The following is a 27,289-nucleotide window of genomic DNA, read 5'->3' as shown; positions in this document are numbered from 1 at the left end:
TCGTGCCCTGGTCTGGGAGGATCCCACATGCCACGGAGCAGCTGGGCCCGTGAGCCATGGCCACTGAGCCTGCACGTCCGGAGCAACGGGAGGGGCCACAACAGTGAGAGGCCCGCATATCGGGGGGAAAAAAAAAGAACAGACACTGGAAGGAGCTCAGAACCATAAGAAGTGTCGGGGGAAATGGAAGAATGACTGTATAAGGGAATGCTTAAGGTTCCCAGGCATAAAAAACTAATTTCTACTTGGACCAAAGTAACAGGAATCAAAGATGGAGCAAAGGCAGCCAATGCAAACAACAGCTGTCTCTACACAATGTACACAGAGATCCTAACAACGACAACATCATACCATACAACTTGACCTCTGTAAACAACATTACAGAATAATTTAAATGAAAATAGCAGAATTACAGCTGTAAAACTTGACTACAGTAAAATAGATAGAATGTAATAATCTTAACAATATTGGCCAGTATAAGAACAAATAAGTGAGATTCCTGGAAAAATATGGATTGTTTTATTTTGAACTTACCCATTTAGTTTTCAGTCACACTGTTTTGCTTCTCTGCTCTGAAACCTTTTTTTTCATTTAATATTAATACTTTAATTTTTGGTCTCTGATTTATTTGTACATATCTAGCCTTATAATAGCAATGGTGATTGACATGTACCATAATTTCTCCACGCCCAGCACTTAATAAATATCATTTGGATGAATTATCAAATTACAGTTATGGAAAACATTAATTATCCTGTACTTTCATGACTGTAATTGATGACTGGGTGGTGATGTTACAATAAATTAATAGGCAGGTCTCTGGAGCCCTCAGGCTCTAACCCCATGATGATGGCAGGACATAAGACCAATATAAAGAAGGGCTCTGATAGGTGCGAAACAGGTCCATCCATGCAGACCCACCAGGTCCGTGTCCTCCCAGCCCCACTCCTTACCACATCCTTGCCTCCCCTGCTCTTCAGGTCCTGGATCTCCGCCATGAGCCTCTGCAACTCCTGGCACGTGTACTTGTACAGCTCATAGTCTCTGCCAGGGTCCCGCAGGTCCACCTCAGCCTCCTCGCTGTAGTATTTACCTTCCTGTGGAGGCAAGGATATAGGCCTTGGGTGGAGAGTAAAAGTCTCTCTGTTGGAACAGGGACACTTGGCTGAGATGAGTAACAGTGAAGCCCCAAATCAGGTCTCTAAAGGATCTGATCTGCAAATCAAATGTTTTTCTTTTTTTCAAAATGGAAAAGAATTCCTCTTTTCCTCTTTCTGATTATAAAATGCATGCTTGGTGTCAGAGATTCAGAACATAGAGAGGAGTATCAAAAACAAAACGAAAACTTGCCTATAATCTCACCTCCCAGCCTGAAGTAACTCCATTGTTAGTATTGTGTATAAATACATTAAAAAAATAAATAAGGGCTTCCCTGGTGGCGCAGTGGTTAAGAGTCAGCCTGCCGATGCAGGGGACACGGGTTCGTGCCCCGGTCTGGGAGGATCCCACGTGCCGCGGAGCGGCTGGGCCCGTGAGCCATTGCCGCTGAGCCTGCGCATCCAGAGCCTGTGCTCCGCAACGGGAGAGGCCACAACAGTGAGAGGCCACAACAGTGAGAGGCCCACATACCGCAAAAAAATAAATAAAATAAAAAATATAAATAAATAAATAAATAAAATAAAATGGGATATTGTTCATGCTATTTAGTGCAATTTCCCATCACAATAAATATAAATCTCCATCAAAATGGCTACATATAGATGAACCAGAATTCATTTAACCAAATTTCTACTGATGGGTGTTTAGACGGTCAAATCAAGCTTTAGCAGAAACTAAAATATCCTAATTGGTCTCCCAGACTTTGGCATAAACAAACACATCTCTTTAAGAGAGAGTCAGTTACAATTAAAAATATTGCATTGCATATTTGAAAGTTGCTAAAAGAGTGGATCTTAAAAGTTCTCATCACAAGAAAAAAATTTTTGTAACAACTATGTAACACGTTGGATGTTAACTAGACTTATTTCGGTGATCTTTTCACAAAATAAACAAATATCAACCATTATGTTGTACACCTGAAATTAATATAATGTTATATACCAATTATACCTCAATTTAAGTTTTTTAAAAAAGAGTCAGAATCAATACCTCCCAAAGGATAAGGTTCTTCGTTAATTTTAATTTCCTAAATCTGAGGAAAGCATCATCTTCCATTTAAGTTGAAGCTGGTATGTTTCTCTATTCTAGTTAAAAAACAAACAAAAACCACAACCAACCAAAAAATCAAGTTAAGTCATACAATCTATGGACTGGGAGAAAATATTTGCAAGCAATGCGACCAACAAGGGCTTAATTTCCAAAATACACAAACAGCTCATACAACTCAATAACAAGAAACCAAACAACCCAATCAAAAAGTGGGCAGAAGAGTAAACAGACATTTCTCCAACGAAGACATACAGATGGCCAAGAAGCACATGAAAAGATGCTCCACATCGCTAATTATTAGAGAAATGCAAATCAAAACTACAGTGAGGTACCACCTCATGCCAGTCAGAATGGCCATCATTAAAGTCTACAAATAAATGCTGGAGAGGGAGTAAAGAAAAGGGAACCTTCCTACACTGTTGGTGGGAACGTAAACTGGTGCACACTATGTAAAACAGTATGGAGGTTCCTCAAAAAACTAAAAATAGAGTTGCCATATGATCCAGCAATCCCATTCCTGGGCACATCCAGACAAAACTCTAATTAGAAATGATACATGCACCTCAACATTCATAGCAGCACTGTTCACAATAGCCAAGACATAGAAGCAACCTAACTGTCCATCGACAGATGAATGGATAAAGAAGATGTGGTGTATATACAGACAATGGAATACTACTCAGCCATAAGAAAGAATGAAATAATAGCATTTGCAGCAACATGGATGGACCTGGAGATTAGGTACAAAGTGAAGTCAGTCATAAAGAGAAAGACAAATATCATATGATACCACTTACATGTGGAATCTAAAATATGACACAAATGAACTTATTTACAAAACAGGTTCACAGACACAGAGAACAGATTTGTGGTTGCCAAGGGGAAGGATGGATTGGGAGTTTGGGATTAGCAGATGCAAACTATTATACATAGAATGGATAAACAACAAGGTTCTACTGCATTGCACAAGGAACTATATTCAAGATTCTGTAATAAACCATAATGGAGAAGAAAAAAATTGTTAAGTCATAAATTAGCTTGACAGATTCAAGGACAGAGAAACAGCAAAAGAAGAACCTGCTGACTACAACAGCACTCAGGCCTCAGAAGACGTTCTTTAGCTACATGGTTCTGGTACTGTCTCGGTAGCAGACCAGGGATGTCACATCTCCAAAGCCTTAGTGGCCGCTGCGGATGGACTGCCTTCTTCTGACCATCAGGAAAGCTGGAGACACACACCATACTAGAATGCATTCTCTGTTCAGGCACTAATCGTGTCTAGTACAGGCTTGTTGGTTCTTGGGATGCTGCAGCTAAATCTGATATGGATTCTCAGGTCTTGAAGAGCCAAGGGAATTCCAGGCACCTGGTCAAACAGAGGCCACCTGGGAGGTTACGCCTATGATCCTCGGCTGCTGCAAACCCACAGCCAGGTGCTTGGCCACGAGCTGCAATTTCTCAGCAGCACAGCAGCCCTGGCTGATCTCACCTGTTCAATGTCAGAACGATTACGCTTCCCTTCAGCTGGAGCTCCATCACTTCGGATCACTTTGGGCTTTCGTTTTTTGCTCGATTCCGATGACATGGTTGTTTGGTGAAGTCAGGAGGAAACAGCAGAGACCTGTTAAGAGGAGAAAGCTTCTGAGCTTTTCCAGAGTTGGAACTGGAGATTTTCCTAGAGTCAGAATACTGAAGTCTAACTAGCAGTTGTGCCCGCTTACACTCTTGGTAACTCAAGAAAAGTCATCAACCCTCCAAAGCCTCAATTTAATCCTCTGTAAAAAGCAGAATCATCCCTCAGACTGTTCAAAATGAACTCATCTTCCCCAACTCCACCTCCTTTAAAGGCACCACCACAACCCCACTGACCAAACTCCTCAGCCAGGCACATAAGCCCATTCTCAACACAACTGATTGATCATTGTGTGCTGGACCTTGATCTAAGCACTTCAAAGGTATGTTCTCATTTGGTTCTTATAACAAGGATCCTCTCAGATATGAACAAGCACCATTTTACAGGTGAGAACACTGAGGGTCAGGAAGGTGAATGACTTGCCCAAGGTCACACACCTAGTGTGCTAAAGCTAGGGTCCAACCCATGCCACAGCAGTGCTCCTGACAACTACGTTACTGTATCTTGTAGTGCTGCCACCATGTCATCTGGCGATGCCATCAACTCCCTGGTTGACGCGAAAATTTAAAAGAACAGAATAGGGACTTCCCTGGTGGCGCAGTGGTTAAGAATCCGCCTGCCAGTGCAGGGGACACGGGTTTGAGCCCTGGTCCAGGAAGATCCCACATGCCGCGCAGCAACTAAGCCCATGCACCACAGCTACTGAGCCTGAGCTCTAGAGCCTGCGAGCCACAACTACTGAGCCCACGTGCCACAACTACTGAAGCCTACACGCCTAGAGCCTACTCCACAACAAGAGAAGCCACGAAGAGTAGCCCCTGCTCACCGCAACTAGAGAAAGCCCGCGCACAGCAACGAAGACCCAACGCAGCCAAGAAAATAATAAAAATAAAATAAAATAGAAAATAAAAAATTTAAAAGAACAGAACATACATTCATGGGCCTCTAGCGTCACAAAGTATCCTCTCTCTGCTACCTCTACTGACTGTCACCAGCAGCCTCTGAGGTGGGCAGCACTAACCCCCCTACCCCAGTGAATCTGTCACCAACACTTATTGAGGGAGCCAATGCCTCAACAGAGTTGTGTCAGAGAAACCCTGGGCTGGAGTCTCCAGTCCTCTATTTCATGGCTGAGTCCTGCAACAAGTCACTTCACTTTTCTCTGCATCTACTTCCTCCCATATCAAATGAAAATAGCCATCCCTACCTCAGAGGTGGCTGTGGACATTAACGCAGGAGGCGCTCCACTGGGGCAGGTGATGAAGATGATCTGAGAGCAGGGCTTTAGATGGTACACAAGTGGTTAATAATGTTAAACACCTACGGAGAAAGTTAATCCCTTTCAATTCTTTTTAGAAACTTCTGATTGCTTCAAGAAGAACGTGTCATTTCCCTAGTTAGTCTTTAACACCTATGAATGACAACGTCCTTTTGTTAACAAAAGGATTCTATCTCAGACCCTTAGACAATGAAATCTAGCCACAATTATTAACGATAACCTTTACATATTAAATACATTAATTTTTATCACTACCTTCTGCATAGGACAAGTGAGAAAAGTTTTCTATTTATGGTAAAGATTTAAATTTTTCTTTTAAAGTAAATTTAAATTTTAAAAGTGACTCAATTAAAAGCCTTTAGTAAACAATCGTACAAGATAAGTTGATTTTTCACAGAGGGACCCGAAAAGCGTTAAGTGTGCGAAATCCTGACTTTGGCAAGACAGTAGACAGTGCCTGGCACACACAAGCGCATAATAAATGTGAGCTGATATCACCACCACCGTGGTGGTCGTTATCTAGAAGCTGCCCCATAAGGCCTGACGATGCTGCAGCCACCATTTTCCACAGGAGGAAACTGAGAGTGCGGCGCCGAGCGGCCGGGGTCCCCGGAGAATAAGGACGGAGAACCGGGTCAGACCCCAGCCCGGGGACGCCCTCGGGAGGTCCGCACACCAGTCCCAGCGCGCCCAGCCCCACCCCGGTCCTCTCCTCACCACACTGCACCCCGACCTGTCGCGGCCAGCGAGCCACTTCCCACAGCTCCCGCACCACAGAGAAGCGGAAGGAAGGAGTGGCCGACCGGAAGTGAGGCGTGGAGGCCGGAAGCGGAGCGCGAAGGGTCCCGACGCAGCCACCAAGCGGTGCGGGCGGCTGCTGGGCTGCAAGGGGTCTAGGAGCTGGTGGCACCTGGGTTGTCTGGGCGGGTCCCAGCCGGCCAACAGCCTCACGCTGCCCTCTGAAACCAGGAAACCGAAGTTGCAAGGGCAAAGACTATGTGCCTCGTTCATTCTTTCCCCAGCGCCTAAAGCTATGCCCAGCAACTAGTAGGTGCTCGGCCAAGTATTTGTTGAATGAATTTGTCGAGAGCCCAAGATAACCCAAGAATGTAGTAGTGCCATGATTTGGACACTTGTGAATTTGCTTCCATAACCTGGATTCTTAACCACTGTCATACTCACCCGAACATCCCACACTAGCAAGAGCAGCAAGTCAAGGTGGGCATTAATCCCATCTAACCCCGCCTCTTTCCCCCCACAAGTTCATCCCCATTTTAGGCCCGATTTGCCCTAGGACAGAGTCACAAATCTAACGCAGCATTTGACAGCTTCAAGTATTTTCTACCCCTGGTATGAATTGTACTGATGAGGTTCAGTAAATCCTACTCATCTGAAGATAGAAACACTGATGTCCTGAATCCCTGGTTATGCAGTGTATTTCCTTCTGCCGTAGAAGGAGGCCCTCCCCAAAAGTAGCTCAGGGAACGCAATAACCTCCAGTGGGGTAGATCAGCCAGGTGGACCGGCGAAGCTGGCCCTGCCTGGGGCACTTGCCAAATTTCCTTGCAGATGAAGAAAAGACACCATGGTTATAGTAAATATTTAACTGGTTCCATCAGTGACTCCACCACAAGTTTTCCTGAAACGGAGGCAGAATCAAGATACTCAGAAGTTCATGAGGTGTGGGGGTCACTGAGGAGGTCCCCAAAGTCACTGACCCCACTAAACACACCTGATGGCCCAGTGGAATGAGGGTTGGGCTGAGAGAATGTGAAGAGGGAGAAAAGGAATACGGGGTGAGGGAAATACGGGACCTAGTCCGTAGTTCTGCCTGCAGGAAGGCAATAGGGAGGGCAGAAGACACTCCCTGCACAGAAGGGCTGGAACAACTTGTTCAAGTTCTCAACCTCATTATGTGGGAAGAAAGAGATGCACCTCTCTCCAACTGTCTTGTATTAGGAACCCCTCCCCAAGTGGTCTTCTGTCATCTCTGTTCTATCTTCCCAATTCTGTATTCCAAATTCTTCAGTTCAAACCCAAGTTCTGAGTTCTAAGTTCTACCTTCTGGGTTCCTGTTCCATTCTGCTTCCCTCCCCCAGGTTCTTCCCAGCTCCCATCCCTTTTCCCAGCCTTTCTGGGTGGAATATGTGGATGTCCTGCTGACTTAGCTAACTTGAGGGTTTTCCCTTTTGCTTCTTGAGGAAGTTCTAGGCTTTTCTCCAGCAGAAGGGACTTGGCTCAGACTGTCCACCAAGTGGGTGGGGCCAGTAGAGACCAGGGAATTCCTGAGAGCCTGGCCTGGTCTGACCTCCTCCCTTCCCACCCCACCTCTAACCAATGGACACACTACCTTTTGTACAACTTAAGCAAAGCTGAGGATTTCCATGGTGATGATTATGGACTGGTGGCCTTGAGATGAGGAATCTTAGGGGAAAATGTGAAAAGACACAAAAGGTTGCTGTTCTTCATTCAGAGAAATTAACAACTGCTTCCAGCAAGGGGAACGGGTGTGCGGGGAAGGTGGGAAGGGTCTGGACAGGGCTGCGAGTCCTCAGAACCCCATCATCCTTCAGCTCCCCCTTCTCTGAGCTGAGCACTACTCCCAGAGTCCACAGAGTCTGAGAGAAAACCAAGACATCAGGGCTGGGATCTCCTCTGTCCATGGCTACCCTGAGGGAGAGGTGGGAGGAGGTGGAGGCAGCGGCAGCATCACTGGAGAGGTGAGATCTTCAAAGGGATCATGATCCGAGACTCCATGTGTCGAACCAGGGGGACTGCAGAGAGAGAGGCAGAGGTCACGAGGGGGCTGAGGTGAGCCAACCGCCCAAAACTAGCCCCTGAAGGAGGAGGAGGCCTGGGATGCTGAGACAGGGAAACCCCACTGCTCTCCTGGAATGGCCCATGGAGAGCACCACATCTCCCAAACTGTGGGATATGAGGGGACTTAGGCTGTGATGAAAGGCAGCTTTTAAACTTTTTCATAATTGGGACTTCCCTGGTGGTGCAGTAGTTAAGAATCCGCCTGCCAATGCAGGCGACACGGGTTCGAGCCCTGGTCCGGGAAGATCCCACATGCCGTGGAGCAACTAAGCCCATGCGCCACAACTACTGAGCCTGCGTGCTGCAACTACTGAAGCCCACATGCCTAGAGCCTGTCCTCCACAACAAGAGAAGCCACCACAATAAGAAGCCCGTGCACCACAACAAAGAGTAGCCCGCGCTCGCCGCAACTAGAGAAAGCCTGCACGCAGCAACGAAGACCCAACACAGCCATAAATAAATAAATAAATAAATTTATTTATTTATTAAATTTTTTTTCATAATTATGTATTTACTTCCTATGTATGTGAAAAAACAACCAGCATAGCTTAAAAGTGATTTCACAGATATTACTGCTTAGGACAAAGCTAGGTGAAGAACAAAGCAGGGGGATTTAAAGGAAGAGATCAAGAAAATAATTGTAGCAGAAGAAAATTGGCAGGACAAAAGCTGTGAGGGTGTCCTCAAGGGGCTAAAGTTTGAAAAACACTGATTTAGTTCAACTGACTCATTTTACAGGTGGGGACACTGCAGCTCAGAGTGGGTCACCCCAAGGTCACCCAGAAGGTCAGACTCTTTCCTCCTGCTCAGTGCAGTTAAACTTTACCATGCTTACAAATTACCTACAGTTCTCGTTCAAGTGCAGATCTTGATTCAGTGCGGGGAGGTAGGGGGTTGAGATTGGGCATTTCTAACAAGCTTCCAGGGGATGCTGACACTGTCATTTGGGACCACACTTGGAAGAGCGAGACTCCCGCTAACTCCTTCAGGAGATGCATTCTCCCACACACCAGCTGTTAAGTGTGGAAGCTCAGCTGTAAGTTCCTTAAGGGCAGGGCATTCTCTGCCTCCCAACTCCCGCCCACCACAGTCCCTGGTACACAGTGAGTGCTCACCCAGCACCTACTGACTCCAGGTGGTTCCCAGGCGTCCCTGCAAAGTGGCAAATGCTGTAGGCAAAAAACTTGCTCGAAAAAATTGACTGTGCGCCTCCTCTGCGCCAGAGTCTAGGCCAAGCACTTTTCATAAATTAGCTTCTCCAGCCCTCTGAGGGAGGCTTTCTCACCATTGCCACCTTACAGATTGAAAACAGCATCAGTGAGGTGAAGAACCAGGCCCAAGGTCACACTGTGTGCTCAACTACAACACTTCTCTGAGGCAGGGACCACCTGGCTGTGTTATTGTCCCTTAGGGCACTCACCCAGGACAGCCTGCATCCCGGGGAGCATGCCACCAGGACAGGAACCTACTAACTCATTGTCCTGAAAGTGAGTTCTCCATCACGAGAGGTAATCAAACAAGGTCAGATCTACTTGCAGAGGGGATTCCATCCTCAGATAGGGCTCTTGGCAGATGACCTCAGAGGAGGTGCTCACCTGTGTAGTAGACATTTTCGTCCCAGCCCCTCTTCCTCCAGGCAGCATTTCTGGTCTCCTCCCGAGACTGCAGGTCTTTATAGGCTGTGGGGGGAAGGCATAGGCTCATTCCTGAGGCACAGAGGATCTGAGCCTGTACCCAGCACAAGGCCCTCCTTCTGGTGCCCCAAACCCTGCCCTGCTGTCTCTTCCTCCCCGGATGCCTCCAACTGTTAGCAAACACTGTCTGCTTTGACAATCTCATCCAATCAGTACATTTCTTGTGTATTTCCAGCCCAGAACTCTCCCTTGAGCTCTAGACTCGATTATCCAGTGTTCACTTGACATTTCCACTCAGATGTGTCAGTGTCTCAAAGGTAACACTTCTAAGGACCAAAAGTACACTCCTGACTCTCCAACCTGCTCCTCCAAGGGTCTCAGTAAGCAATACAGAGCTGCTCAAACAGGAGTCTTGGTGTCCTGGGGTCCTCTCTCCCTCCCCCACCCCAGACAGACAATTCATCCACCAGTCCGATTGGTTCCACCTCCAGACCAAAGAATCTGTGGACTTCTCAGCATCCTCATTGTCACCACCTTAGGCCAGGCCACCATCCTCTCCCCCCTGAGCTACTATAACCATCTCCTGATGCCCCACATCCTCTCTCGCTCCCCTACAAAGTGCTCCCAACAAAGCACATGGCAGCCAGAGGAACCATTAGAACACAAATCAGGTCATTTCATGCTGCTTGAAACGCTGCAGCAGTCGCCCGCTGAAGTTAGAATAAATCCCAGGAATTCCCTGATGGTCCAGTGGTTAGGACTCTACACTTCCAGTGCAGGGGGATCAGGTTCGATCTCTGGTTGGGGAACTAAGATCCCTCAAGCCTCGCGGTGCAGCCCAAAAAAAAAAAAGGAGAAAAAGAAAAAGAATAAATCCCAACTCATCTCATCCCCATGGCCTGCAAGACCTAGTCTAACCTGGTCGATCCACATCTTCCCACTCTCTTCCCCACTCCCTCCACACAGGCCTCCTTTGCACTCCTCAAAACCCTGAAGGCCTTTCCCCGCCGCAGGGCCTTTGCACGTGTTGTTCCCTCTACTTGGAATACCCTTCCCTGGCAATTCACAGCTGACTCCTCATCCTTTAGCTGAGCTTACATTTCACCTCCTTAGAGAGGCGTTCTAGTCTATCAAGCCAATGAAACTTCCCATATTTTTCTTCATTATTTCTCCCTCTCTCTTTATGATTTGTAATAATCTGAAATTATCTTTTTTGTTACTTTATGTCTGAGGTGGTATCTCCCTCTGCTGGAATGTAAGCTCCACAAGGGCCCTAATGTATTCGCATTGTTGACATGGACTGAGAGTAGAGAAAGGGGGCCACAGAGGGTCCTGGAGGGTCCCCAGCCTACCCCAGAGATGGTGCACAACGTATAGCTCTCCTATCTGCGAGAAGAAGCCGCCCACTGCCTCCTGGTTCTCCTGCCGGTACTTGATGGCCCGAGCCCTGGGGATGGCAGAAAAGTGTGGGGCAGAGGCCAGGGCCGGTGCAAAGGGCCCTCCGGGGTGTTCCCAGGCTGGTTTCTCAGTTACACATCAAGGGAGGAACCTGAGGTAGGGCCCTTGGCTCTCAGAAATGATCAGGGACCAGGGTGACGGAGGTGCAGCCGCTGGCTGGGTGTTCTACCAGTGGTCTAGAGAATCCTCACCCCCCTGGTTGGATCATCACCATCTCCTGGAGATGGCATGGAGGATGACGGGTTCCCTGCTACAGGGCCCTGGGAAAGGTGGTCCACCAGGGGCCTTGATGGGGCAGGTGGGCAGGGTACCCCCAACTCCCCAGAACCACCACTCACCAGTTGTTCCCCCATTCGATCATGGTTCCCGGCTGAAAGAGAACCAGAGCAGAGGAGGCGAATGAGCCCCCTTCTGGTACTTCAAGCATCACTGTTGGGTGGGGATGGGAAACTGTCACGTTTCTGCAGCTCCTGGGGCCGCTTCACCTTATTCATGGGGCCCTGACTCACGCCTGGGTGTGCACGTGTGCACACATGCACACACACCTCTGTTCTGGGGCCAGAAGCCCCAATCTAGGTGCTGGGGCACCAGGCCCGCCCACCTCAGGGTACCAGGAAAGCAGCGCTGCTGCAGGAGGGGTGGGAGACAGGCGGGGAGCTGGCGGGGGAAGCACCTTGAGCTTGTACGTCCTCAGCTCGTAGATGTTGGGGCCGTCTCTAGGCTGTGGCTCGTTCCAGAAGCTGAACTCGAGGAGCAGCTGGTTCCTCCTGGACAGCAGCATCTGGCTCCGCTCCTTTCGGAACTCTAGGTACTCCTGCGGGCATGGTGGTTTGGGCACGGCAGCCAGGAAGTGCCCCGGCCCCATCGGTGTGTCCCACAGGGTGACGGAGGCAGCCCCCAGCACAGGGCTGAGCCAGAACCAGCATCTGGAGAGGTTTGCCGAGTGTATGCCAACATACCTTGTTGTTTTTGAGCTTGTTCATGCAGTCCATGAGGGCTGGGTAGCCACCTGAGAATCGCCACAGGTGCACTGTTGGGAGGCAGGGAGGACGGTACAGGTCAGGGGGCTGCGGGGACCCTGCCCTGCTTACCCCGAGGCTGGTTAGGTGTGTATGTAAAAGGGGAGGCTCCAGTCTGGTTCCCTATAGCACCAGGACTCTCTGAGTTCCCTCTGCCTTGGTGCGGGCAGCTCTAGGCAGGCGGAAGAGCCAGACACAAGACCCGGAGACCTAGGTTTGAGGTGCAGCTTTGCCAGGTGGCCTTTGACCCCTCTAGGACTCAATGTCCTCATCTTGAAAATGAGAATAACGCTCCCACCCAAACTTCTTTAAGTAGCAACAAGAGGATCAGACATGAACTTGTACCCTAGGAGCTGCGCATGCGTAAAGCAGACCACCAGGCCTGTGGGGGACAGGCTGGGCCAGAGGAAGGGGTAGGTCTGATGGGCAGAGATGGATGACTCCAAAACACTGAATTAAAGGAAAAAAGCTAAGGAACAGAACAGCATGTGAGGTATGGTACCACGTGTGTTTAGAGGGGGAAGAACATATCCAGAGATGCTGGTCTATGTACCACCTCTTGATGGAGAGCCATCGAGATTGTGACAGGAGATGCCCTTGGGGCAAAGAACTGAGGCCTGGGGTTCACAGGCAGGAGGGAGGCTTACTTTTCGTTGCAAACTCTTTGTACCGTTTGCATATTTTATCACCGTCTCTGTACTGGGTTAAATAGTGTCCTCCACCTCCACCCCCAAATTCATGCCAACCCAGAACCTCAGAATGTGACTTTATTTGAAATAGGGTCTTTCTAGTGGTAGTCAAGCTAAGATGAGGTCATATTGGGTTGGCCCTAACTTCAATGACTGATGTCCTTATAAGAAGAGGGAGACTTGGACACAGAGGGCAACACCACGTGAAGACAGACACCCAGGGAGAACACCACGTGACTAAGGAGGCAGAGATTGGAGCAATGCATCTGTGAGCCAAGGAGTGCCAAGGATTTCCGGCCACCACTAGAAGCTGGAAAAGGCAAGAAAAGATTCTCCCCTAGAGCCTTTGGAGGGAGCATGCCCCTACCGACACCTTGATTTCAGACTTCTGGACTCCAGAACTTGAGAGAATAGATTTCTGTTGTTTTAAGCCCACCAGTAGTTGGTACTTTTTACAGCAGCCCCAGGAAAACCCTGATACACCTTCCAGTAATAAAGAAACCTAGTCTGTGTGCAAGAGAAGGAACAGTCTTGTCATGCTTGGGAGCATGGCTGGGGCCAAGGGAGCAAGGTCCCTAAAAGGTCAATCGGGCAGGCTAAGGCTGAGAGCATTTGGCTGGCCAGTGGCTTGGCATTTCAGACTCTTGTTACTTATCCCCAGCTGGTCGCTCACCTGCCTTTTGACTCCATCTCTGCCTTGATTTTCCCATCTGCAAAACGGTCTGACCCTATGGTTTAAAGGCCTCTTTCCCAAGGGAAACAGCAAAAGTACTGTATGGATGGCAGTCTATTAAGACCAGGAATGCTGACCTGTGGAAGAGGCATTAGCCTAATTCTAGGGGCCAAGAGGTAAAAGTTACAAAGAGGGCATCCAAGGCCCATGAGAAGAAAGAATTTTCTAACAATGATAGTGGACGATGGATTGGAGGTTTTTTACAAAAAACCCGAATCTACAAATTCATTAAAATGTAGATTCCTGAGCCCTACTCCCAGGGGGTGGCTCAGTGGATCTGCTCCCCAGATGATTCTACATAGGGGACAACCCCTCAAGATACACAAAATACAGGGCATGCTTTAAAATTCACGCTCCCATTCCTCAAAGTTCATTTCTCAATTAACAGATACTTAGAAGAATCCAAGAAGTACTGCTGGAACTGATTAGGTTGTACCTAAAATGGGGAAACTGTAGGGGCTGGAACGGAAGACAGCTTTTCTCCTACCCCACTATTAATGTGTCAGTGACTGTTACTGAAACAGAATATATGATTAAGAGAATCTACCTAACTGCAGATCACAGATTTAAAAAACAAACAAACAAAACACATACAATTATCAGGGTAGTTGAAGGATGAGATAAGTTGGCTTGTGTGGTAGTGAGCTCCCCATAGCTGTGAGTGTTCAAGGGAAGCATAGAGGACCCTCTATCAAGGCTGCACCAGAGGAGCTCCCTGTGCTGTACGCAGTCTAATCAGCACTGTCCAAAAGGACTTCCTACTATGATGGAAAAGTTCTACAGCTGTGCCATCCAAGACGGTAGCCACGAGCCACATATTTCTATCAATGGGCACTTGAAATGTGGCTAGTGTGACTGAGGAACTGAATTTTTCATTTTATTTAACTTTACTCAATTTAAATTTAAGTAGCTACATGTGGTTAGTGGTTACTTTCCTGGACAGTGCAGATCTAAATGCCAAGGCCCCTGTAAGTGGCTGGGATGCTGTGAGTGAACCAAATGCATGTGTGGGTCCTCACAGCTGGTGCCAACTGAGGTGGGCATGTTGGGGTGGGATGGGGCATGCTTGGGGTACCGCTGGGAAGCTGTAAGGAACCAGCTCAGACAAGAGTCCCCTTTATTCCACAAATATGTACGGCATACCAGGGGTTCAGTGGTGAAGAAAGGCAGGGCCCCCGCCTGCTTGGAACTCACCACCTCCACGGGGAGACAGACAGAACAGGGCACATGATCAGGGCTGTGAAGAGGCAAGTCCTGGGGGCTGGGGAGCCAGGAGAGGTGCCTCACCCAGCTGGGGTGGAGGGAATCAGGGGAGGCTTCCAGGAGGAGGTGATGTCTACACCAAAATAAAAGGTGAGTAGAGGAGTGAGCCAAGTAGAGGAGGCAAAGGAGAAAGAATGCTTCAGGCTGACGAAACAGCATGAACAAGAGCGTGGAACTAGAGGGAAAAACTATCCATCTGAAGAACAGAAAAGAGTCCTGGGTGGGATCGTGCAGCGAGCAGCAGGACATGGCGAGACAAGGCTTGACGCTGGGCAGGGAAGGGCTCGAGAGCCTCGTGGGGCACCCCAAGGGCAGAGGGAGCCGCCACAGATGTTTGGGCAGGAGAGTGAGCTGACGGGGGCTGCACTTAGAAAGACCCCTCTGGGTGCCGCTGCAGAGGGAGTGGAGGGCAGCCACCTGGGCTGGGCAGCAGTGGCGCTGGGGGGTGGGCAGCTCACCTGCCTGGTCCTGTTCCCCGTACCATGTGTTCCAGTTGCCCACGAGTGAGCAGGGGTAATCCTCATCCAGGTGCAGCTTGGGCAGCACAGCCTCCCTGTGGGAGGGGCACAGAGAAGGGGGAGGGCTCACACCAGCCACCAGAGCCCCTGAGATGAGGCTTCCAACTCAGGCCCGCAAAGTTGGGCCTCAGTCTCCCCATCTCTAAGATGCAGAGGCTGCACGAGAGGATGTGTGGCTCTGAAATCTATACCCCCCTGGATTTCTGCATGGAGAACAGGGCTTGCATAGAGGTCCCCACCCAAGCAGGGACTGGGACACGAGGGTTAGGGTTAGGGTCAGCTCACGTCAGGCTGTTGTAGGCATCCAGATACTCGGGCTTCACATTGTGAACTGCAACAGAGGATAGAGAGCAGGAGGTGAAGCGAGGGGGAGCGGGGTGTCTGTGGGGAGCTGTGCTGGGGGTAGCCCCACAGGGTGTGGGCTTCCAGGACAGCTCGGGATGTCCCAGACCCTCTCAAGTCCCAGCCAGAGCCTTGCAGGCCCCCAGAGGCCCTGGGAGGGCGGGCTGGCCAACTCAGCAGCCACTCACACTGGATCTTGTAGAGGTTGCTGGTCTCCTTCTTGGACAGCAGGGTGGAGTGGGCGTCCTTCCGGGGATCCACCTTGTGTACGAACAGAGAACGGAACCAGCTGCCTTCATTGTCCTTGGAATAGAAGCTGCGGGACAGAGTTCAGGGGGGACCTGCTTACATCTGCTCGGACGTCTTGCTCCCCAATGCTAGTGACACACATTTCTGGGAATGAAGCCACGGAATCCCATGGCAGCTCCAGAAGATGTCATATCATTGGAGCCAGCTGAGCACAGCTGGTCCTTTCTACAGAGATCCTGGCTCCCCAGTTCGCTTCTTGAAGCTCTGCGGAGGCTCAGGAGGCCAGGAGAGGCAGCCCCACCTCCTGCCTCTCTCTCCAGCCTCCCTGCCTCCAATTCACCCCTTTCCAAGAGGTCGTCCACTTGGACCACACAACTGCATCCCTTGCCAAGAGGATCAACCCCGCACCCATCTTGCCTGATGTCCAAAGCCCATGACAGCCCAACCTACCTTGGCAGCCTCCCATCCTGTCCATCCCCAACCTGCGTATCCCGCTCTCCAGCTATGTTTCTCCCTGAACCAACCAGGCTCTTTCACTCTGTGCTTTCTTTGCAATTTCTGTCCCCTCTGACAAGAGGGCTGCACTCACCGTCCTCCCTGGTGCTCACACTACACCTGGCCTGTGCCCAATCCCAGCCCCACAAATGGAGAGCCCAAGACAAGCACACTTTGTCCTTGAGGAGGTCACAGTCTGCTGGGAGAAGTGGACCTTGGAACACAGTTACAGCCAGAGGTCTCTGGGAGAGCCCAGATGTGTTAGCCTGAACTTGGCCTCTGGAAGTCTGGGCTGGCTCTCCAGAGGAGGTGATCTGGCCAGTCTCCAAATCTCCAGGGCTGATTTGGCAGATAAAGGCAGGTAGAGGGGGTCAAAGGCATCACAAGGCAAGATTCATTCACTCATCCAGCCAACACTTAACTGACAAATATCTGCCCTGTGCACATTGCTGTGTTGCTGTGAGAATGAATGAATGAATGACGTGCCTTGTTCAGAGCAGGGGGACCAACCACCAGGTCCTGCCAGATCATAACTGCACTCCCCACACAAGGTCCCAGCAGGGGTGGGGATTACTTTTAGGCTGCCAAATGTGGTAAATCATCTTACTTAACAGCAGTGGTGCAGCTTGTAGCCAGGCCTGAAACACTAGCCTCCCGCTGGATGATTTCTAGCCAAGGAGCCTGGCAGTGGGGGCCCCATCAGCAAGTCCTCTCCTTTTTCAAGCCTCTTCTGTGGCTAGGATAAACGTTTTGTAAATCAAAGTATTGCTTTTTTCCAAAATATGGAGCAAGTACTGGGACTGATAAAATTTAAAAAGCATCTTAAAGTGGTGAAATATTTGTATAAGCATAGAGAAAGATAAGTAACAATCTGTCCCAGACTGCTTTTTGTTGCTTGGTTGGTTGGTTGGTTGGTTTTTGGCCACGCCAAGCAGCCTGCGGGATCCTAGTTCCCCGACCAGGGAATGAACCCGGGCCACAGCAGTGAAAGTGCCGAGTCCCAACCACTGAACTGCCCAGGAAATCCCAGTCCCAAACTGTTAATACTGCTTACCTGGGAGAGGGAAGAGGAAGATGGTTAAACTTTTCGTTATTCATTATAATTTTTTGTAAAGGTAAAAAAAAACTGTTTAAAGTATTTCCAAATTCATAGGCTTTCTATCATTTTGTGTGTATTTGCTTCATTAACAAAAAACAGACAGTTATCGTCAGATGGTCGATGTAGACTGTGAAAAATTTGGAACCAGAATAAGGGAGCCTCACTATGGCTAACGTTGGCTGAGGATATCCTCTGTGCCAGGGACCTGTGATCAGCTTAACGTGATCCCGCTGAATCTATGTAAGGATATCATAATGTTGATATTATTAATGCCCCCATTTTCAAGATGAGAAAGTAGAAGGTCGGAGGTGGGAGGGTTAAGAAACTTGTCCCCAGGTCACATAGCAAATCAGGGACAGAGAGCTCAGGAAAGAACCCAGATCTCTTTCCTCTATAGTCAGCCCCACCTCAGATCTGGCACCAACCTGGGGAACTAGCATCAGGTAGATACTGTGAAGAACCAGGTGTTTTTAACAAAGCCACGGCAGAGGGACCTGACCTTTGGTCTGAATGTAGAGAGGCTGCTTCCGCTGGAAGGGGTGGTGACAGGGAGGGCAGCCACTCCTACTATTTGTCAACCAAGACCTTTGCTCCAGGACTGGGCTTTGAGTAATTTATTAACATCAGCACTGACCAAGATAAACAGCCAAGTGGCCAGCCCTGAAGAGACAGCCTGGGACCCCGGGGGCTGGGGAGTGAGGGGGTCCAGGAGCTCTGATGGGCTCCCATCTCCTCCCACCACTGTCTAATCTTTCCTGCCTCTGGGTCTCCGTTTCCCCACGTGTCAAAAGAGCAGGGTAGAGCAGCCTATCTCTAAGGATCTTTTCTACAAGTCCCAAGAATATATATCCCAGGGCAGGGTCTGAACTTGAAGCTAGCATCCGAGGGTTCACATTTTCAAGAGTTCAAATTTCACTTTCTCAATGAAATCACAACATTCTCCTGTCCCTGAACTCCCCAACTCTTCTCACCCTGCTCTCTATTTTTCTGTAGCTCCTTCTAACACGTTATAGAATGTTTTTGTTTATTATGTGCCTTGTTTATTGTCTCCCACTAGAAGCAGAGCCCCAGGAGGATAGGGAGCTTGTCTGTCTCGTGTATCCCTGCTGTATCCCCAGTGCCTGGAAAAGTGTTGGGGATGTGGCACATGCTCAGACCACGTTTGGGGAATGAGTGCAGGCGTGTGGGGGGACACGGGTGCATGAAAATGATGAAATCTGAGAGGTAAGAAAGGAGAGAAAGTGTGGACCTTGGCTCAGAGTGTGGACTCGGGACTCAGGGGCCCTTTCCATCCCCACCACCACCAGCAGAAATAGTGCTTAAGAACACAGGTTCTGGACAAATCCAGGACTAATCCCAGCCCAGCGTCATCTCTCTGAGACTCATTTACCTCATCCATAAAATAACAGCAATATGATTGCCTTGTAGAGAATGGGGCAGACACGGCAGTGCAGCTAATATCACTCTTCCTACCTAACTTCCTAACTGAGCTCCTGCCTCCCATTCTTTCCCTTTTTTCCTAACCTGACCATCAATTTTGTAATGCACCATGGTTGTGATGCTATTCGTCCACTTGAAAATCTTCTATGGATCCCTACTGCCCATAAAACAAGGCTGGATGTCTCCACTTGGGATTCTAGCTCTAATCTATTTTGCCAAGCTTTCCAGAGTCAGTTCCCCCTTTTTTTTTTTATTTTTAATTTTTATTTGTTTATTTTTTTGGCCGCCCCACGCAGCATGTGGGATCTTAGCTCCACGACCGACCGGGGACTGAACCCATGCCCCCAGCAGTGGAAGTGCAGAGTCTTAACCACTGGACTCCCGGAGAAGTCCCCAATTCCCTCTTAAATTTGGTGACCACAGAGCCAAGATTCCCTATCGTTAGCAACACCTGAGAACGTGTTAGAAGTTTTCAGACCCCATCCCAGACCTACTGCAACAGAAACTCTGGGGGTGGGCCTAGCAATCTGGGTTTTAACAAGCCTGCCAAGGGATTCTGATGCACACTCAGGCCCGAAAATCACTGCTCTAAGGCAGTCCCAACTTACTTTCTTTCCTTCTTTTCTTCATGTAATCTCAGTAAATCATCCCAGAAACACCAAAGAGTCTGGTATCTAAACTATATTAAGAATGTATTAAGGTGGGGCTTCCCTGGTGGTGCAGTATTAAGAACCCGCCTGCCAATGCAGAGGACACGGGTTCGAGCCCTGGTCCAGGAAGATTCCACATGCTGCGGAGCAACTAAGCCCGTGTGCCACAACTACTGAGCCTGTGCTCTAGAGCCTGAGAGCCACAACTACTGAGCCCTCATGCCACAACTACTGAAGTCTGCGCGCCTAGAGCCCAAGCTCTGCAACAAAGAGAAGCCACTGCAATAAGCCCTCGCACCGCAATGAAGAGCAGCCCCCCGCTCGCCGCGACTAGAGAAAGCCCGCGCGCAGCAATGAAGACCCAATGCAGCCAAAAAATAAAATAAATTAAATAAATTAAAAAAAGAAAAAGAAGAACACCCCTTAGGACTAGAAAAACCAGTTCAACCCTTTCCATAAACACATCTCTCCTGGGACTTCCCTGGAGGTCCAGTGGTTAAGACTCTGTGCTTCAGGGAGCTCAGCTGGGTGCTCTGTGATGACCTAGATGGGTGGGATGGCTGGGGGGCTGGAGGAGGGGCAGGGAGGGAGGTCCAAGAAGGAGGGGATATATGTATACATATAGCTGATTCACTTCACTGTACAGTAGAAACTAACACAATATTGTAAAGCAATTATACTCCAATTTAAAAAAAAAAAAAGACTGTGCTTCCACTGCAGGGGGCACAGGTTAGATCCCTGGTCAGGGGAACTAAAATCCCACATGTGGGGCTCGGCCAAAAAAAAAAACCTCTCCTATTTCGCCCTCAGCCCCTCCATCATTTTCATGTGAATATGTCTCGTCTCCCCAGCCACACCGGAAGCCCAGAGCTGACGGTGTCCACCCCTCAAGGTATCAGCACAATGCTTTTAGCATGGGAGTTGCTCAGTAAATATCTGTCCCAGATGAGAACTTCTGAGACACATTTGCACTCTCAATAGGGATCAACGATCTGGTGCCTCACCACATGAAAATGCTCTGGAATGTTCTAGATTGATATGCTAGGAAGTTTGGCTCTGTGCACATTCCTGAAACACTCTTCTGTTTTGAGTTGGCTGAAAGGGGCCACAGGACTTTCCTGGTGGCGCACTGGTTAAGAATCTGCCTGCCAATGCAGGGGACACTGGTTTGATCCCTGGTCTAAGAAGATCCCACATGCCGCGGAGCAATTAAGCCTGTGTGCCACAACTACTAAGCCTGTGAGCCACAACTACTGAGCTCACGTGCCACAACTACTGAGGCCCACGTGCCTAGAGCTCGTGCTCCACAACAAGAGAAGCCACGGCAATAAGAAGCCCATGCACCACAATGAAGAGTAGCCCCTGCTTGCCACAACTAGAGAGGGCCCACACGCAGCAACGAAGACCCAACACAGCCAAAAATAAATAAATTAATTAATTAATTAAAAAAAAAAAAGAATCCACCTGCCAATGCAGGGGACACGGGTTTGAGCCTTGGTCCGGGAAGATTCCACATGCCGCGGAGCAACTAAGTCTGTGTACCACAACTACTGAACCCGCGTGCCACAACTACTGAAGCCCATGTGCCCTAGAGCCTGTGCGCCGCAACTACTGAGCCCACCTGCTGCAACTACCGAAGCCCGTGTGCCTAGAGCCTGTGCTCCACAACAAGAGGAGACATGGTAATGAGAAGTCCGCGCACTGCAACGAAGAGCAGCCCCCGCTCGCCACAACTAGAGAAAGCCAGTGCGTAGCAACGAAGACCCAATGCAGCCAAAAATAATAAATTAAAAAAAAAAGGGGCCACATTTCTGCTTATTGTTCCTGAAGTGTGTCTTTAGAAGACAAACTGGAAGAACTAAAGTTCTGTTAACGAGAGCATTACTGATGCAGCGGTAGCAACTGCTGTGTACTGAGCACTTTCTATGTGCTGAGAACAGATCCTCACAATATGTTCTTGAGAAAAATGAGGCTCAAAAACAAAATAGAGAAAAATGAGGCTCAGAGATGTACCAGGCCTTATTCGAGAACAATTACTCAATGGCCAAGAGGATTCCAATCCAGGTCTATCCGATTTCAAAGCCCACACGGTGTCTATACCCCAGTGGCCCCCAAAGCTCAGAGGCCAGAGGGCCCCTCTAGTGACTCCAGAGAGATACGGGGCAGATGGAGGGTCGGCAGGATTCCCAGGTATCCAAGGTGGGATCAGGGAGTAAGTAACTTTGAAGCAGTCCTTTAGGGACTTGATAAGTATTAATCCAAGTACCTGCACAGCAATCCTACGAAAAACACCAGGCAGGGATCTCCATTCCCACTTTACAGAGAAGGAAACCAAGGATCCCAGAGGTTCAGTGCCCCATCCAAGGTTAAGGAGTGGATAAGGGAGGAGCAGCAGGCTGCCTTAATGTCCCACGCTCCTTTTGTGGCCTCTGGCTATTCGCCACACAAATGGCTTTACCACCAACCAATTTTGTAACCCTGGGGCAGTGTGGTCCCACCCACAGCTTCCATTTCCTTATCTGGAAAACAAGGGGCTCACAGGAGGTGATCTCCCCAAAGCCCCTTCAGCCCTGACATCTTCGGGGCTCATGAAGAAATTGCTTGAGACACAGGTTTGGGCAAGGGGCAACATTTGCAGCAAATTCATCAGCGGCTGGGTACGTCGCACACATGGCCTTGTTAATCCTCAACAACTCTATGAAATACATCCTACTTTATCACCCCCATTTTACAGATTAGGAATCTGAGACTTCAAGAGGCCAAATGACTCATGCAAGGTCACTCCACTGAAAAAGGCTGAGTTAGATGTGCTGGTGCCCGGCAAACTCTAGGTAGGCTCTCTCCATGTTATCAGCTTTCTCCCCAATTACTGGGCAGTCAGGTTGGGGGCACATACCTGGCTCCTCTTTCCCAGCCTCCCCTGAGCCCCACTGCACAGCACTCTAGATCATCTCACAGCAAAGCCTAACAGAACTCAGCAGCTTCATGCCTGCGCTTCTGGGCAGCACAGACCCCTCCTTTCCACAGGTGGGGGGACAGGTGTCCTCACTTCTTTGGCCAATGTTCTTGAGCATACACTGTTGTGAGCCCTGTGCCAGGGGCTGGGGAAACAGAAATATGAGGTGATGCTCTAGTGGCAGGGACAGGCAAGTGTGTACAGGGTGGTAAGAGCAGAGATGGGGGAAGTATAGGGTACTAGAGACGGAGTCAGGGAGGCCCAGCCCTGCCTCAGCCCAGAGCAGGGACCAAACAAAAGCCCAGGCCCAGCCCATGGCCCAGCCAGCCTCCCTCTCCCAGGAGGCCACCAGTTGTGGTGCAAAGAGCACAGGGGTGTCAGGAGGCCTGGGTCCAGACCCAGTGCCGCCACAGGATGGCAGGGGGAGTGACCTTGGGCAACTCACATCCTTTCTCAGGCCTCCTTTGCCCCACTTCTACTGTTCAGGGTTGGGGAGCAAAGGATCTGTGCAGCCACGGCCTTTAGGGATCTCCCATTTGCTCCCCATATCTCTTACCCCCAGAACTTCCGGAAGGAGGTGCTGCCTCTCCTCGAAGCCCCCAGGGGGACTATCTCACAATCACCGCAAAGGCCTGGGAAGGGGCCACTCCTCCTGCCCTCTGACAGCTCCCACTCCCCAGGACCCAGGACCCGCCCCTCTCATTCACCCTACCCTTCATTCTTAGCCCAGAGCCAGGCACCCAACAGGACAAAGACCCTGAGCATACCTTTCCCACCTCCCCCGTTCTTTGACCAGACCTCATCCCCATGGCTCCACTTCTAACCACTAGATTACAAGCCCGAGTCTCTGCCCATCCCCCAAGCCCAGACCCTGACCCCCACGCGTGCACCCCCCACGCGCGCCGCCCCCGCCTGGCCCGGCCCGGCTCATACCGCGCTGCAGCCACAGCCGCAACGTCCCGGCCCCCGGGCCCCGGGCGCCCCAGCAGCCGCCGAGCCGCCGCAGAGATGCTGCACAGACGCGGAGCCATGTTGGAGCGCTGCTGATTGGAGGAAGGCCCCGCCCCCGAACCCGGCGGCGGAGGCGGAACGTGAGTAAGCCCCGCCCCACCTGGTAGCCCGCCCCTTCTCCACCCAGACTGGTGGGTGTAGTCCCTGTGCGTTCAGCAACTTAGATGCTGGGCAGAAGTCCGGATTCTTGTCCTCTGAGCCTCTGCAACCCTGCTGCAGACTTGCTCTGTGACCTGGAGCAAACCCTCTGCCTACTCTGGGCCTCGGTGTCCACCCCGGTAAAACGGGAGCATTGAACAATAATACCAGGGGTTCTTAACGGGGCACTCAAGGATGAGCGGCAGAGGGCGAGTAAGCCCCCTGAAATCGTATACAGTTATGTGCGCCTGTGCGTTCCTGGGCGGGGATGGGGTGGGGTGGGGGCGGCACAGGTAGCGTTTATCACATTATGAAAGGAAAACCCCGTAACGATTTAAGACAGATGGACAAGGCTCTGGGTTGCAGGGACACTTTCTCTCTATCATCTCCTTTTCCCTTTCCATCCGCGCCTACCATCGCTGCCTGGGCCTCCTGGGGCCCCATGCCCTTCTCCTGCTCTGCCCAGGTCTTGTGCCTCACTTCCAAACTAGTCTCCTCTCGGCCCACAATCCCCCAGGTCACAGACCTTAGCAGGAGCAGAGGGCCTGCAGACCCCACAGGGGGGCCCAGGAGCCTAATAACTTCCAGAGAGACTGTATGTGTAAAAGAATGTCCACCCGCTGAGGCTGACACTAACGGTCAGCGTGGTGTGCCTGGGGTGGAGGAGTGAGGACAGGCTTTGATTTTGTGATTCCTTCAGCAAATACTGAGTCCACGTGGCTAGGCCATGTGGTTAACTCTGAGACACCAAAGGCGGCCAGAACAACAATCCCCCAGCCCTCTTGGAACTTAAGGCCTGGCCAGGGAGACAAAATCAAACTGGTACTAACCTCCTGGGCAGAGGCCTTAGGCCTACCCCTCCCCTCCCCTCTCCTGCCTGACATACTAAATATTTACTGAATAAGTGAAAAATATACACAAAAATATTTTTTGCCAACTGTGATAGAGGCTATGAAGAAGTATGTGAAGCTATGAGGACTTATAATGGGGAGCGGGAAAGAGAAAATTCGAGGTCCTATATAGACTTTGAGGGTCAATGATAACTTCTATAAGGAAGTGAGGCTTGAACTATGATTTTTTTTCCTTGTGTTTTCTAAAGTTGCTACAATGAACATGTATTCTTTGCATGATTTATTTTAAAAGGATACGGTATATCATCATGATAAATAAAAACCGAAATCAACTGTTATACACAGGCAGAACCATCAAAATAAATGCAAAAGTATTTGCAACAGATACTGCAACAGATAATAGTATCGCCGGTACCTTGTAGCTAAGGCAGAGGGCCATGAGCCTGGAGCCTGCTCTCTGTGTTAACAAAGAAGACACAGCTGGGCCCAGTTGCTCCTTGGGTTTATCAGAGGGACAAAAAGAGTGAGCTCCTCATTCTGGAAGTCAGCATGATTGGAGGGTTCCCAGACACAGCCACTCAGGAAAAGCCCTGATGGGTAGATGGAGGTGTAGCAAGTAACGTGTCACTGGTGTCATGCTGTGGAGGAACCAGGTGTGGCAGGCGTGTAGAGGTGGGTGTGACCATCTTGATCGGGCCTCACAGGTGGCCTGATTTTAGACCTAAGCTTTAAAGGCTAAGCAGGGAGAGTCAGCCAGAAGGGAGCAGGGCAAGGAGAGCCTCAGGCAGAGGAGGCAGTATGTGCACAGTACGCGAAAGGGCCCCCAGGAAGGAAGAGGTTTGGATTGTTCAGCACCATCGAATGTCATCAGAGTGTGGAGATGATGTGAAGGCATCTCTCTCAGTACAAGGAATACTTTCCTAACAATGGAGTGGGCAGCCTTGGTGACCTGTCACTGGATTGTGCCAACAGAGGCTGCACAGCAACTTATTGGCCATGTGGTGTAGGGCATTTGGCAATCGAGCCACAGGAAGCCAGGACCCCTGGCTTCCAAGCCAGGACAGGGAAGGGCTGGCCCTCCTGGTCTAGGGTGAGAGTCCTCACCAAATTCTTGGTGTTTCTGGCCACTTCTGCTGGAGAAAACAAGGGAGGGCTGACCTGCAGCCTCCTCACACTGGTCTAGGCATTTCTAAGATGGTCTTCCCATCTCCCCCTATTCGAGTGGGATAGGAGGCTCAAACTAGGTCCTCCGGGAGCATGGTCTCACCCCTGACCAGGAGAGATGGGAGATGAGTCTCCATACCCAGGCCATGTGAACCAGTGCGGCTGGCTCACTGGAAATTCAGCTTCGAGATCTCCACCCCCACCCCAGCTAGGGTGATCAGCTCATTCCAGTTTACCCCAGACTTTCCCAGTTTGGGCACTAGATGTCCCCTATCCCAGGAAACCCCTCTATCCTGGGCAAACGGGGATGTATGGTTATCCTAATTGTGGCCCTTTCCCTCTCCCCGGGACACACATCAACTCCACCCCAGAATCTTTTCCTTGCTTAACTAACCCCATTTACCCTGCTTGAAGTGGCAGGGCAGGGGGGCTGTCTTTATGGCACTCAGTGACATGCAATGCTCGTTAACTGAGCACCTGGTATGAATAGGTCCCTGCCCCATGGACCATGCATTCTGGGCAGTAACCAGATGGATGTTGGATGACAATTCTGCAAATAAGGAGTTATATAATTAGACCATTTCCAATTACTGCAGAATAAATTACCCCCAAATTTAGCAGCTTGAAACAATAAACATTTATGATCTCACACGGTTCCAAATGGGTCAGGAATTCAGGAATGAGTGATTAGCTGGGCTGTTTCTGGCTCAGGGTCTCCCACAATTTTGCAGTCAAGATATTGTCTTGGGCTGTGGTCATCTGAAGGCCTGACGGAGGCTGTGGGATCTGCTTCCAAGGTGGGCCACTCACACACCTGGCAAGTCAGTACTGGTTGTTGGCCAGGTGCCTCAGTTCCCTGCCACGTGTGCTTCTCCAGATGCTGCTTGGGTGTCTTCACCCCATGGCAGGTGGCTTCCCCGAGCGCGAGTGATCCAAGAGAGAGTAAGGTGGAAACTTCAAGGACTTTTTTTTTTTTTTTTTTAATTCGGCCAGGCCATGCAGCATGTGGGATCTTAGTTCCACCGAACAGGGATCAAACCTGTGCCCCCTGCAGTGGAAGCGTGGAGTCGTAACCACTGGACCGCCAGGGAAGTCCCCCAAGGACTTTTATGAATTGGCCTTGGAAATCACACTCTGTCATTTCTGAATATCCCATTGGTTACACCTGTCAGCCCTGCTCAGTGTGGGAGGGGACATTACAAGGGTGTGAATATCTACATGCAAGACTCCTGGAGGCTGGCTACCACAATTATGTTCTGCACTAGGCCCAACTTAATTATTGGGATTGGACTCAGCTCTTCAAGCCATCTTCTACGAGCAGGACTCCCCAGCATCATTGTCTTCTGTTCTAGGATCTCCCCTTCCCCTTCTTCTCTGAGGTCCCTTTCTGCTCACCACTGAGTCTGTGACATCTCTTTCTCCTGAACCTGTTCATCCTCCCCTCTCTGCAGGGAGCTGACCCATTTCTTCTTCTCCCTCCCTTGTTTCCCAAAGATGCCCTCATGGAATCTACCTTCATAACTCATTGCCAAGATCTACTGCCCAATCTGTGAAGTGAAATGAGAGGAGCAGGGACAAAGATAGATGGGCAGAGCCAGGCGAAGAGGAGCAGGCAGGTTCATAAGTGTAAAATATGGACA

The 27,289-nt window shown here is 49.9% G+C and overlaps 2 protein-coding genes across 9 annotated transcripts in view; both read right to left on the bottom strand.

Moving 5' to 3' along the window:
- THOC5 (THO complex subunit 5) overlaps positions 1–6,392 on the bottom strand; it is a 32,681-nt gene extending 26,289 nt beyond the window's left edge. For 4 of the 7 annotated variants that reach the window (XM_060310055.2, XM_030860751.3, XM_060310057.2 and 1 more), the window contains exons 1-4: positions 5,838–6,392; positions 5,049–5,123; positions 3,698–3,829; positions 954–1,097 (exon numbers count right to left, since the gene is read on the bottom strand). In XM_060310055.2, coding sequence (XP_060166038.1) covers positions 954–1,097; positions 3,698–3,793 — 240 coding nt within the window. In that variant the 5' untranslated portion in view covers positions 3,794–3,829; positions 5,049–5,123; positions 5,838–6,392. Of the gene's footprint in view, positions 1–953; positions 1,098–3,697; positions 3,830–5,048; positions 5,162–5,837 lie in introns of all 7 variants that reach the window. The other 3 variants (XM_060310053.2, XM_060310054.2, XM_060310056.2) reach the window with 3 other exon arrangements.
- A 1,169-nt stretch (positions 6,393–7,561) lies between these two features.
- NIPSNAP1 (nipsnap homolog 1) lies at positions 7,562–23,547 on the bottom strand. Of its 2 annotated transcripts, XM_060310059.1 has the most exons (11): positions 23,419–23,547; positions 15,785–15,912; positions 15,540–15,585; positions 15,195–15,289; positions 11,992–12,062; positions 11,706–11,846; positions 11,371–11,402; positions 10,927–11,021; positions 9,536–9,619; positions 8,783–8,953; positions 7,562–7,894 (listed from the first exon to the last, which is right to left on the bottom strand). In XM_060310059.1, the coding sequence occupies exons 1-10, from the start codon at positions 23,514–23,516 to the stop codon at positions 8,814–8,816; spliced, it is 930 nt and encodes a 309-aa protein (XP_060166042.1). In that variant the 5' UTR covers positions 23,517–23,547; the 3' UTR covers positions 7,562–7,894; positions 8,783–8,813. The 2 variants fall into 2 exon arrangements, with proteins under 2 accessions (XP_060166042.1, XP_030716615.1); XM_030860755.2 differs by lacking the exon at positions 8,783–8,953.
- Positions 23,548–27,289: the final 3,742 nt, after the last annotated feature.

This window comes from Globicephala melas, chromosome 13, assembly GCF_963455315.2.
Source record: "Globicephala melas chromosome 13, mGloMel1.2, whole genome shotgun sequence".
Taxonomy (NCBI): domain Eukaryota; kingdom Metazoa; phylum Chordata; class Mammalia; order Artiodactyla; family Delphinidae; genus Globicephala; species Globicephala melas.
This window is presented reverse-complemented; position numbering and strand designations above follow the sequence as displayed.

Coding starts and splice junctions, on each gene's coding strand:
- NIPSNAP1 (XM_060310059.1), bottom strand. CDS start 23,516: ATGGCTCCGCGTCTGTGCAGCATCTCTGCGGCGGCTCGGCGGCTGCTG. Junction 11,847..11,991: donor ACAAGCTCAAAAACAACAAG/GTATGTTGGCAT, acceptor CCATGCCCGCAG/GAGTACCTAGAGTTCCGAAA. Junction 9,620..10,926: donor CGTTGTGCACCATCTCTGGG/GTAGGCTGGGGA, acceptor TTCCCCCCACAG/CCTATAAAGACCTGCAGTCT.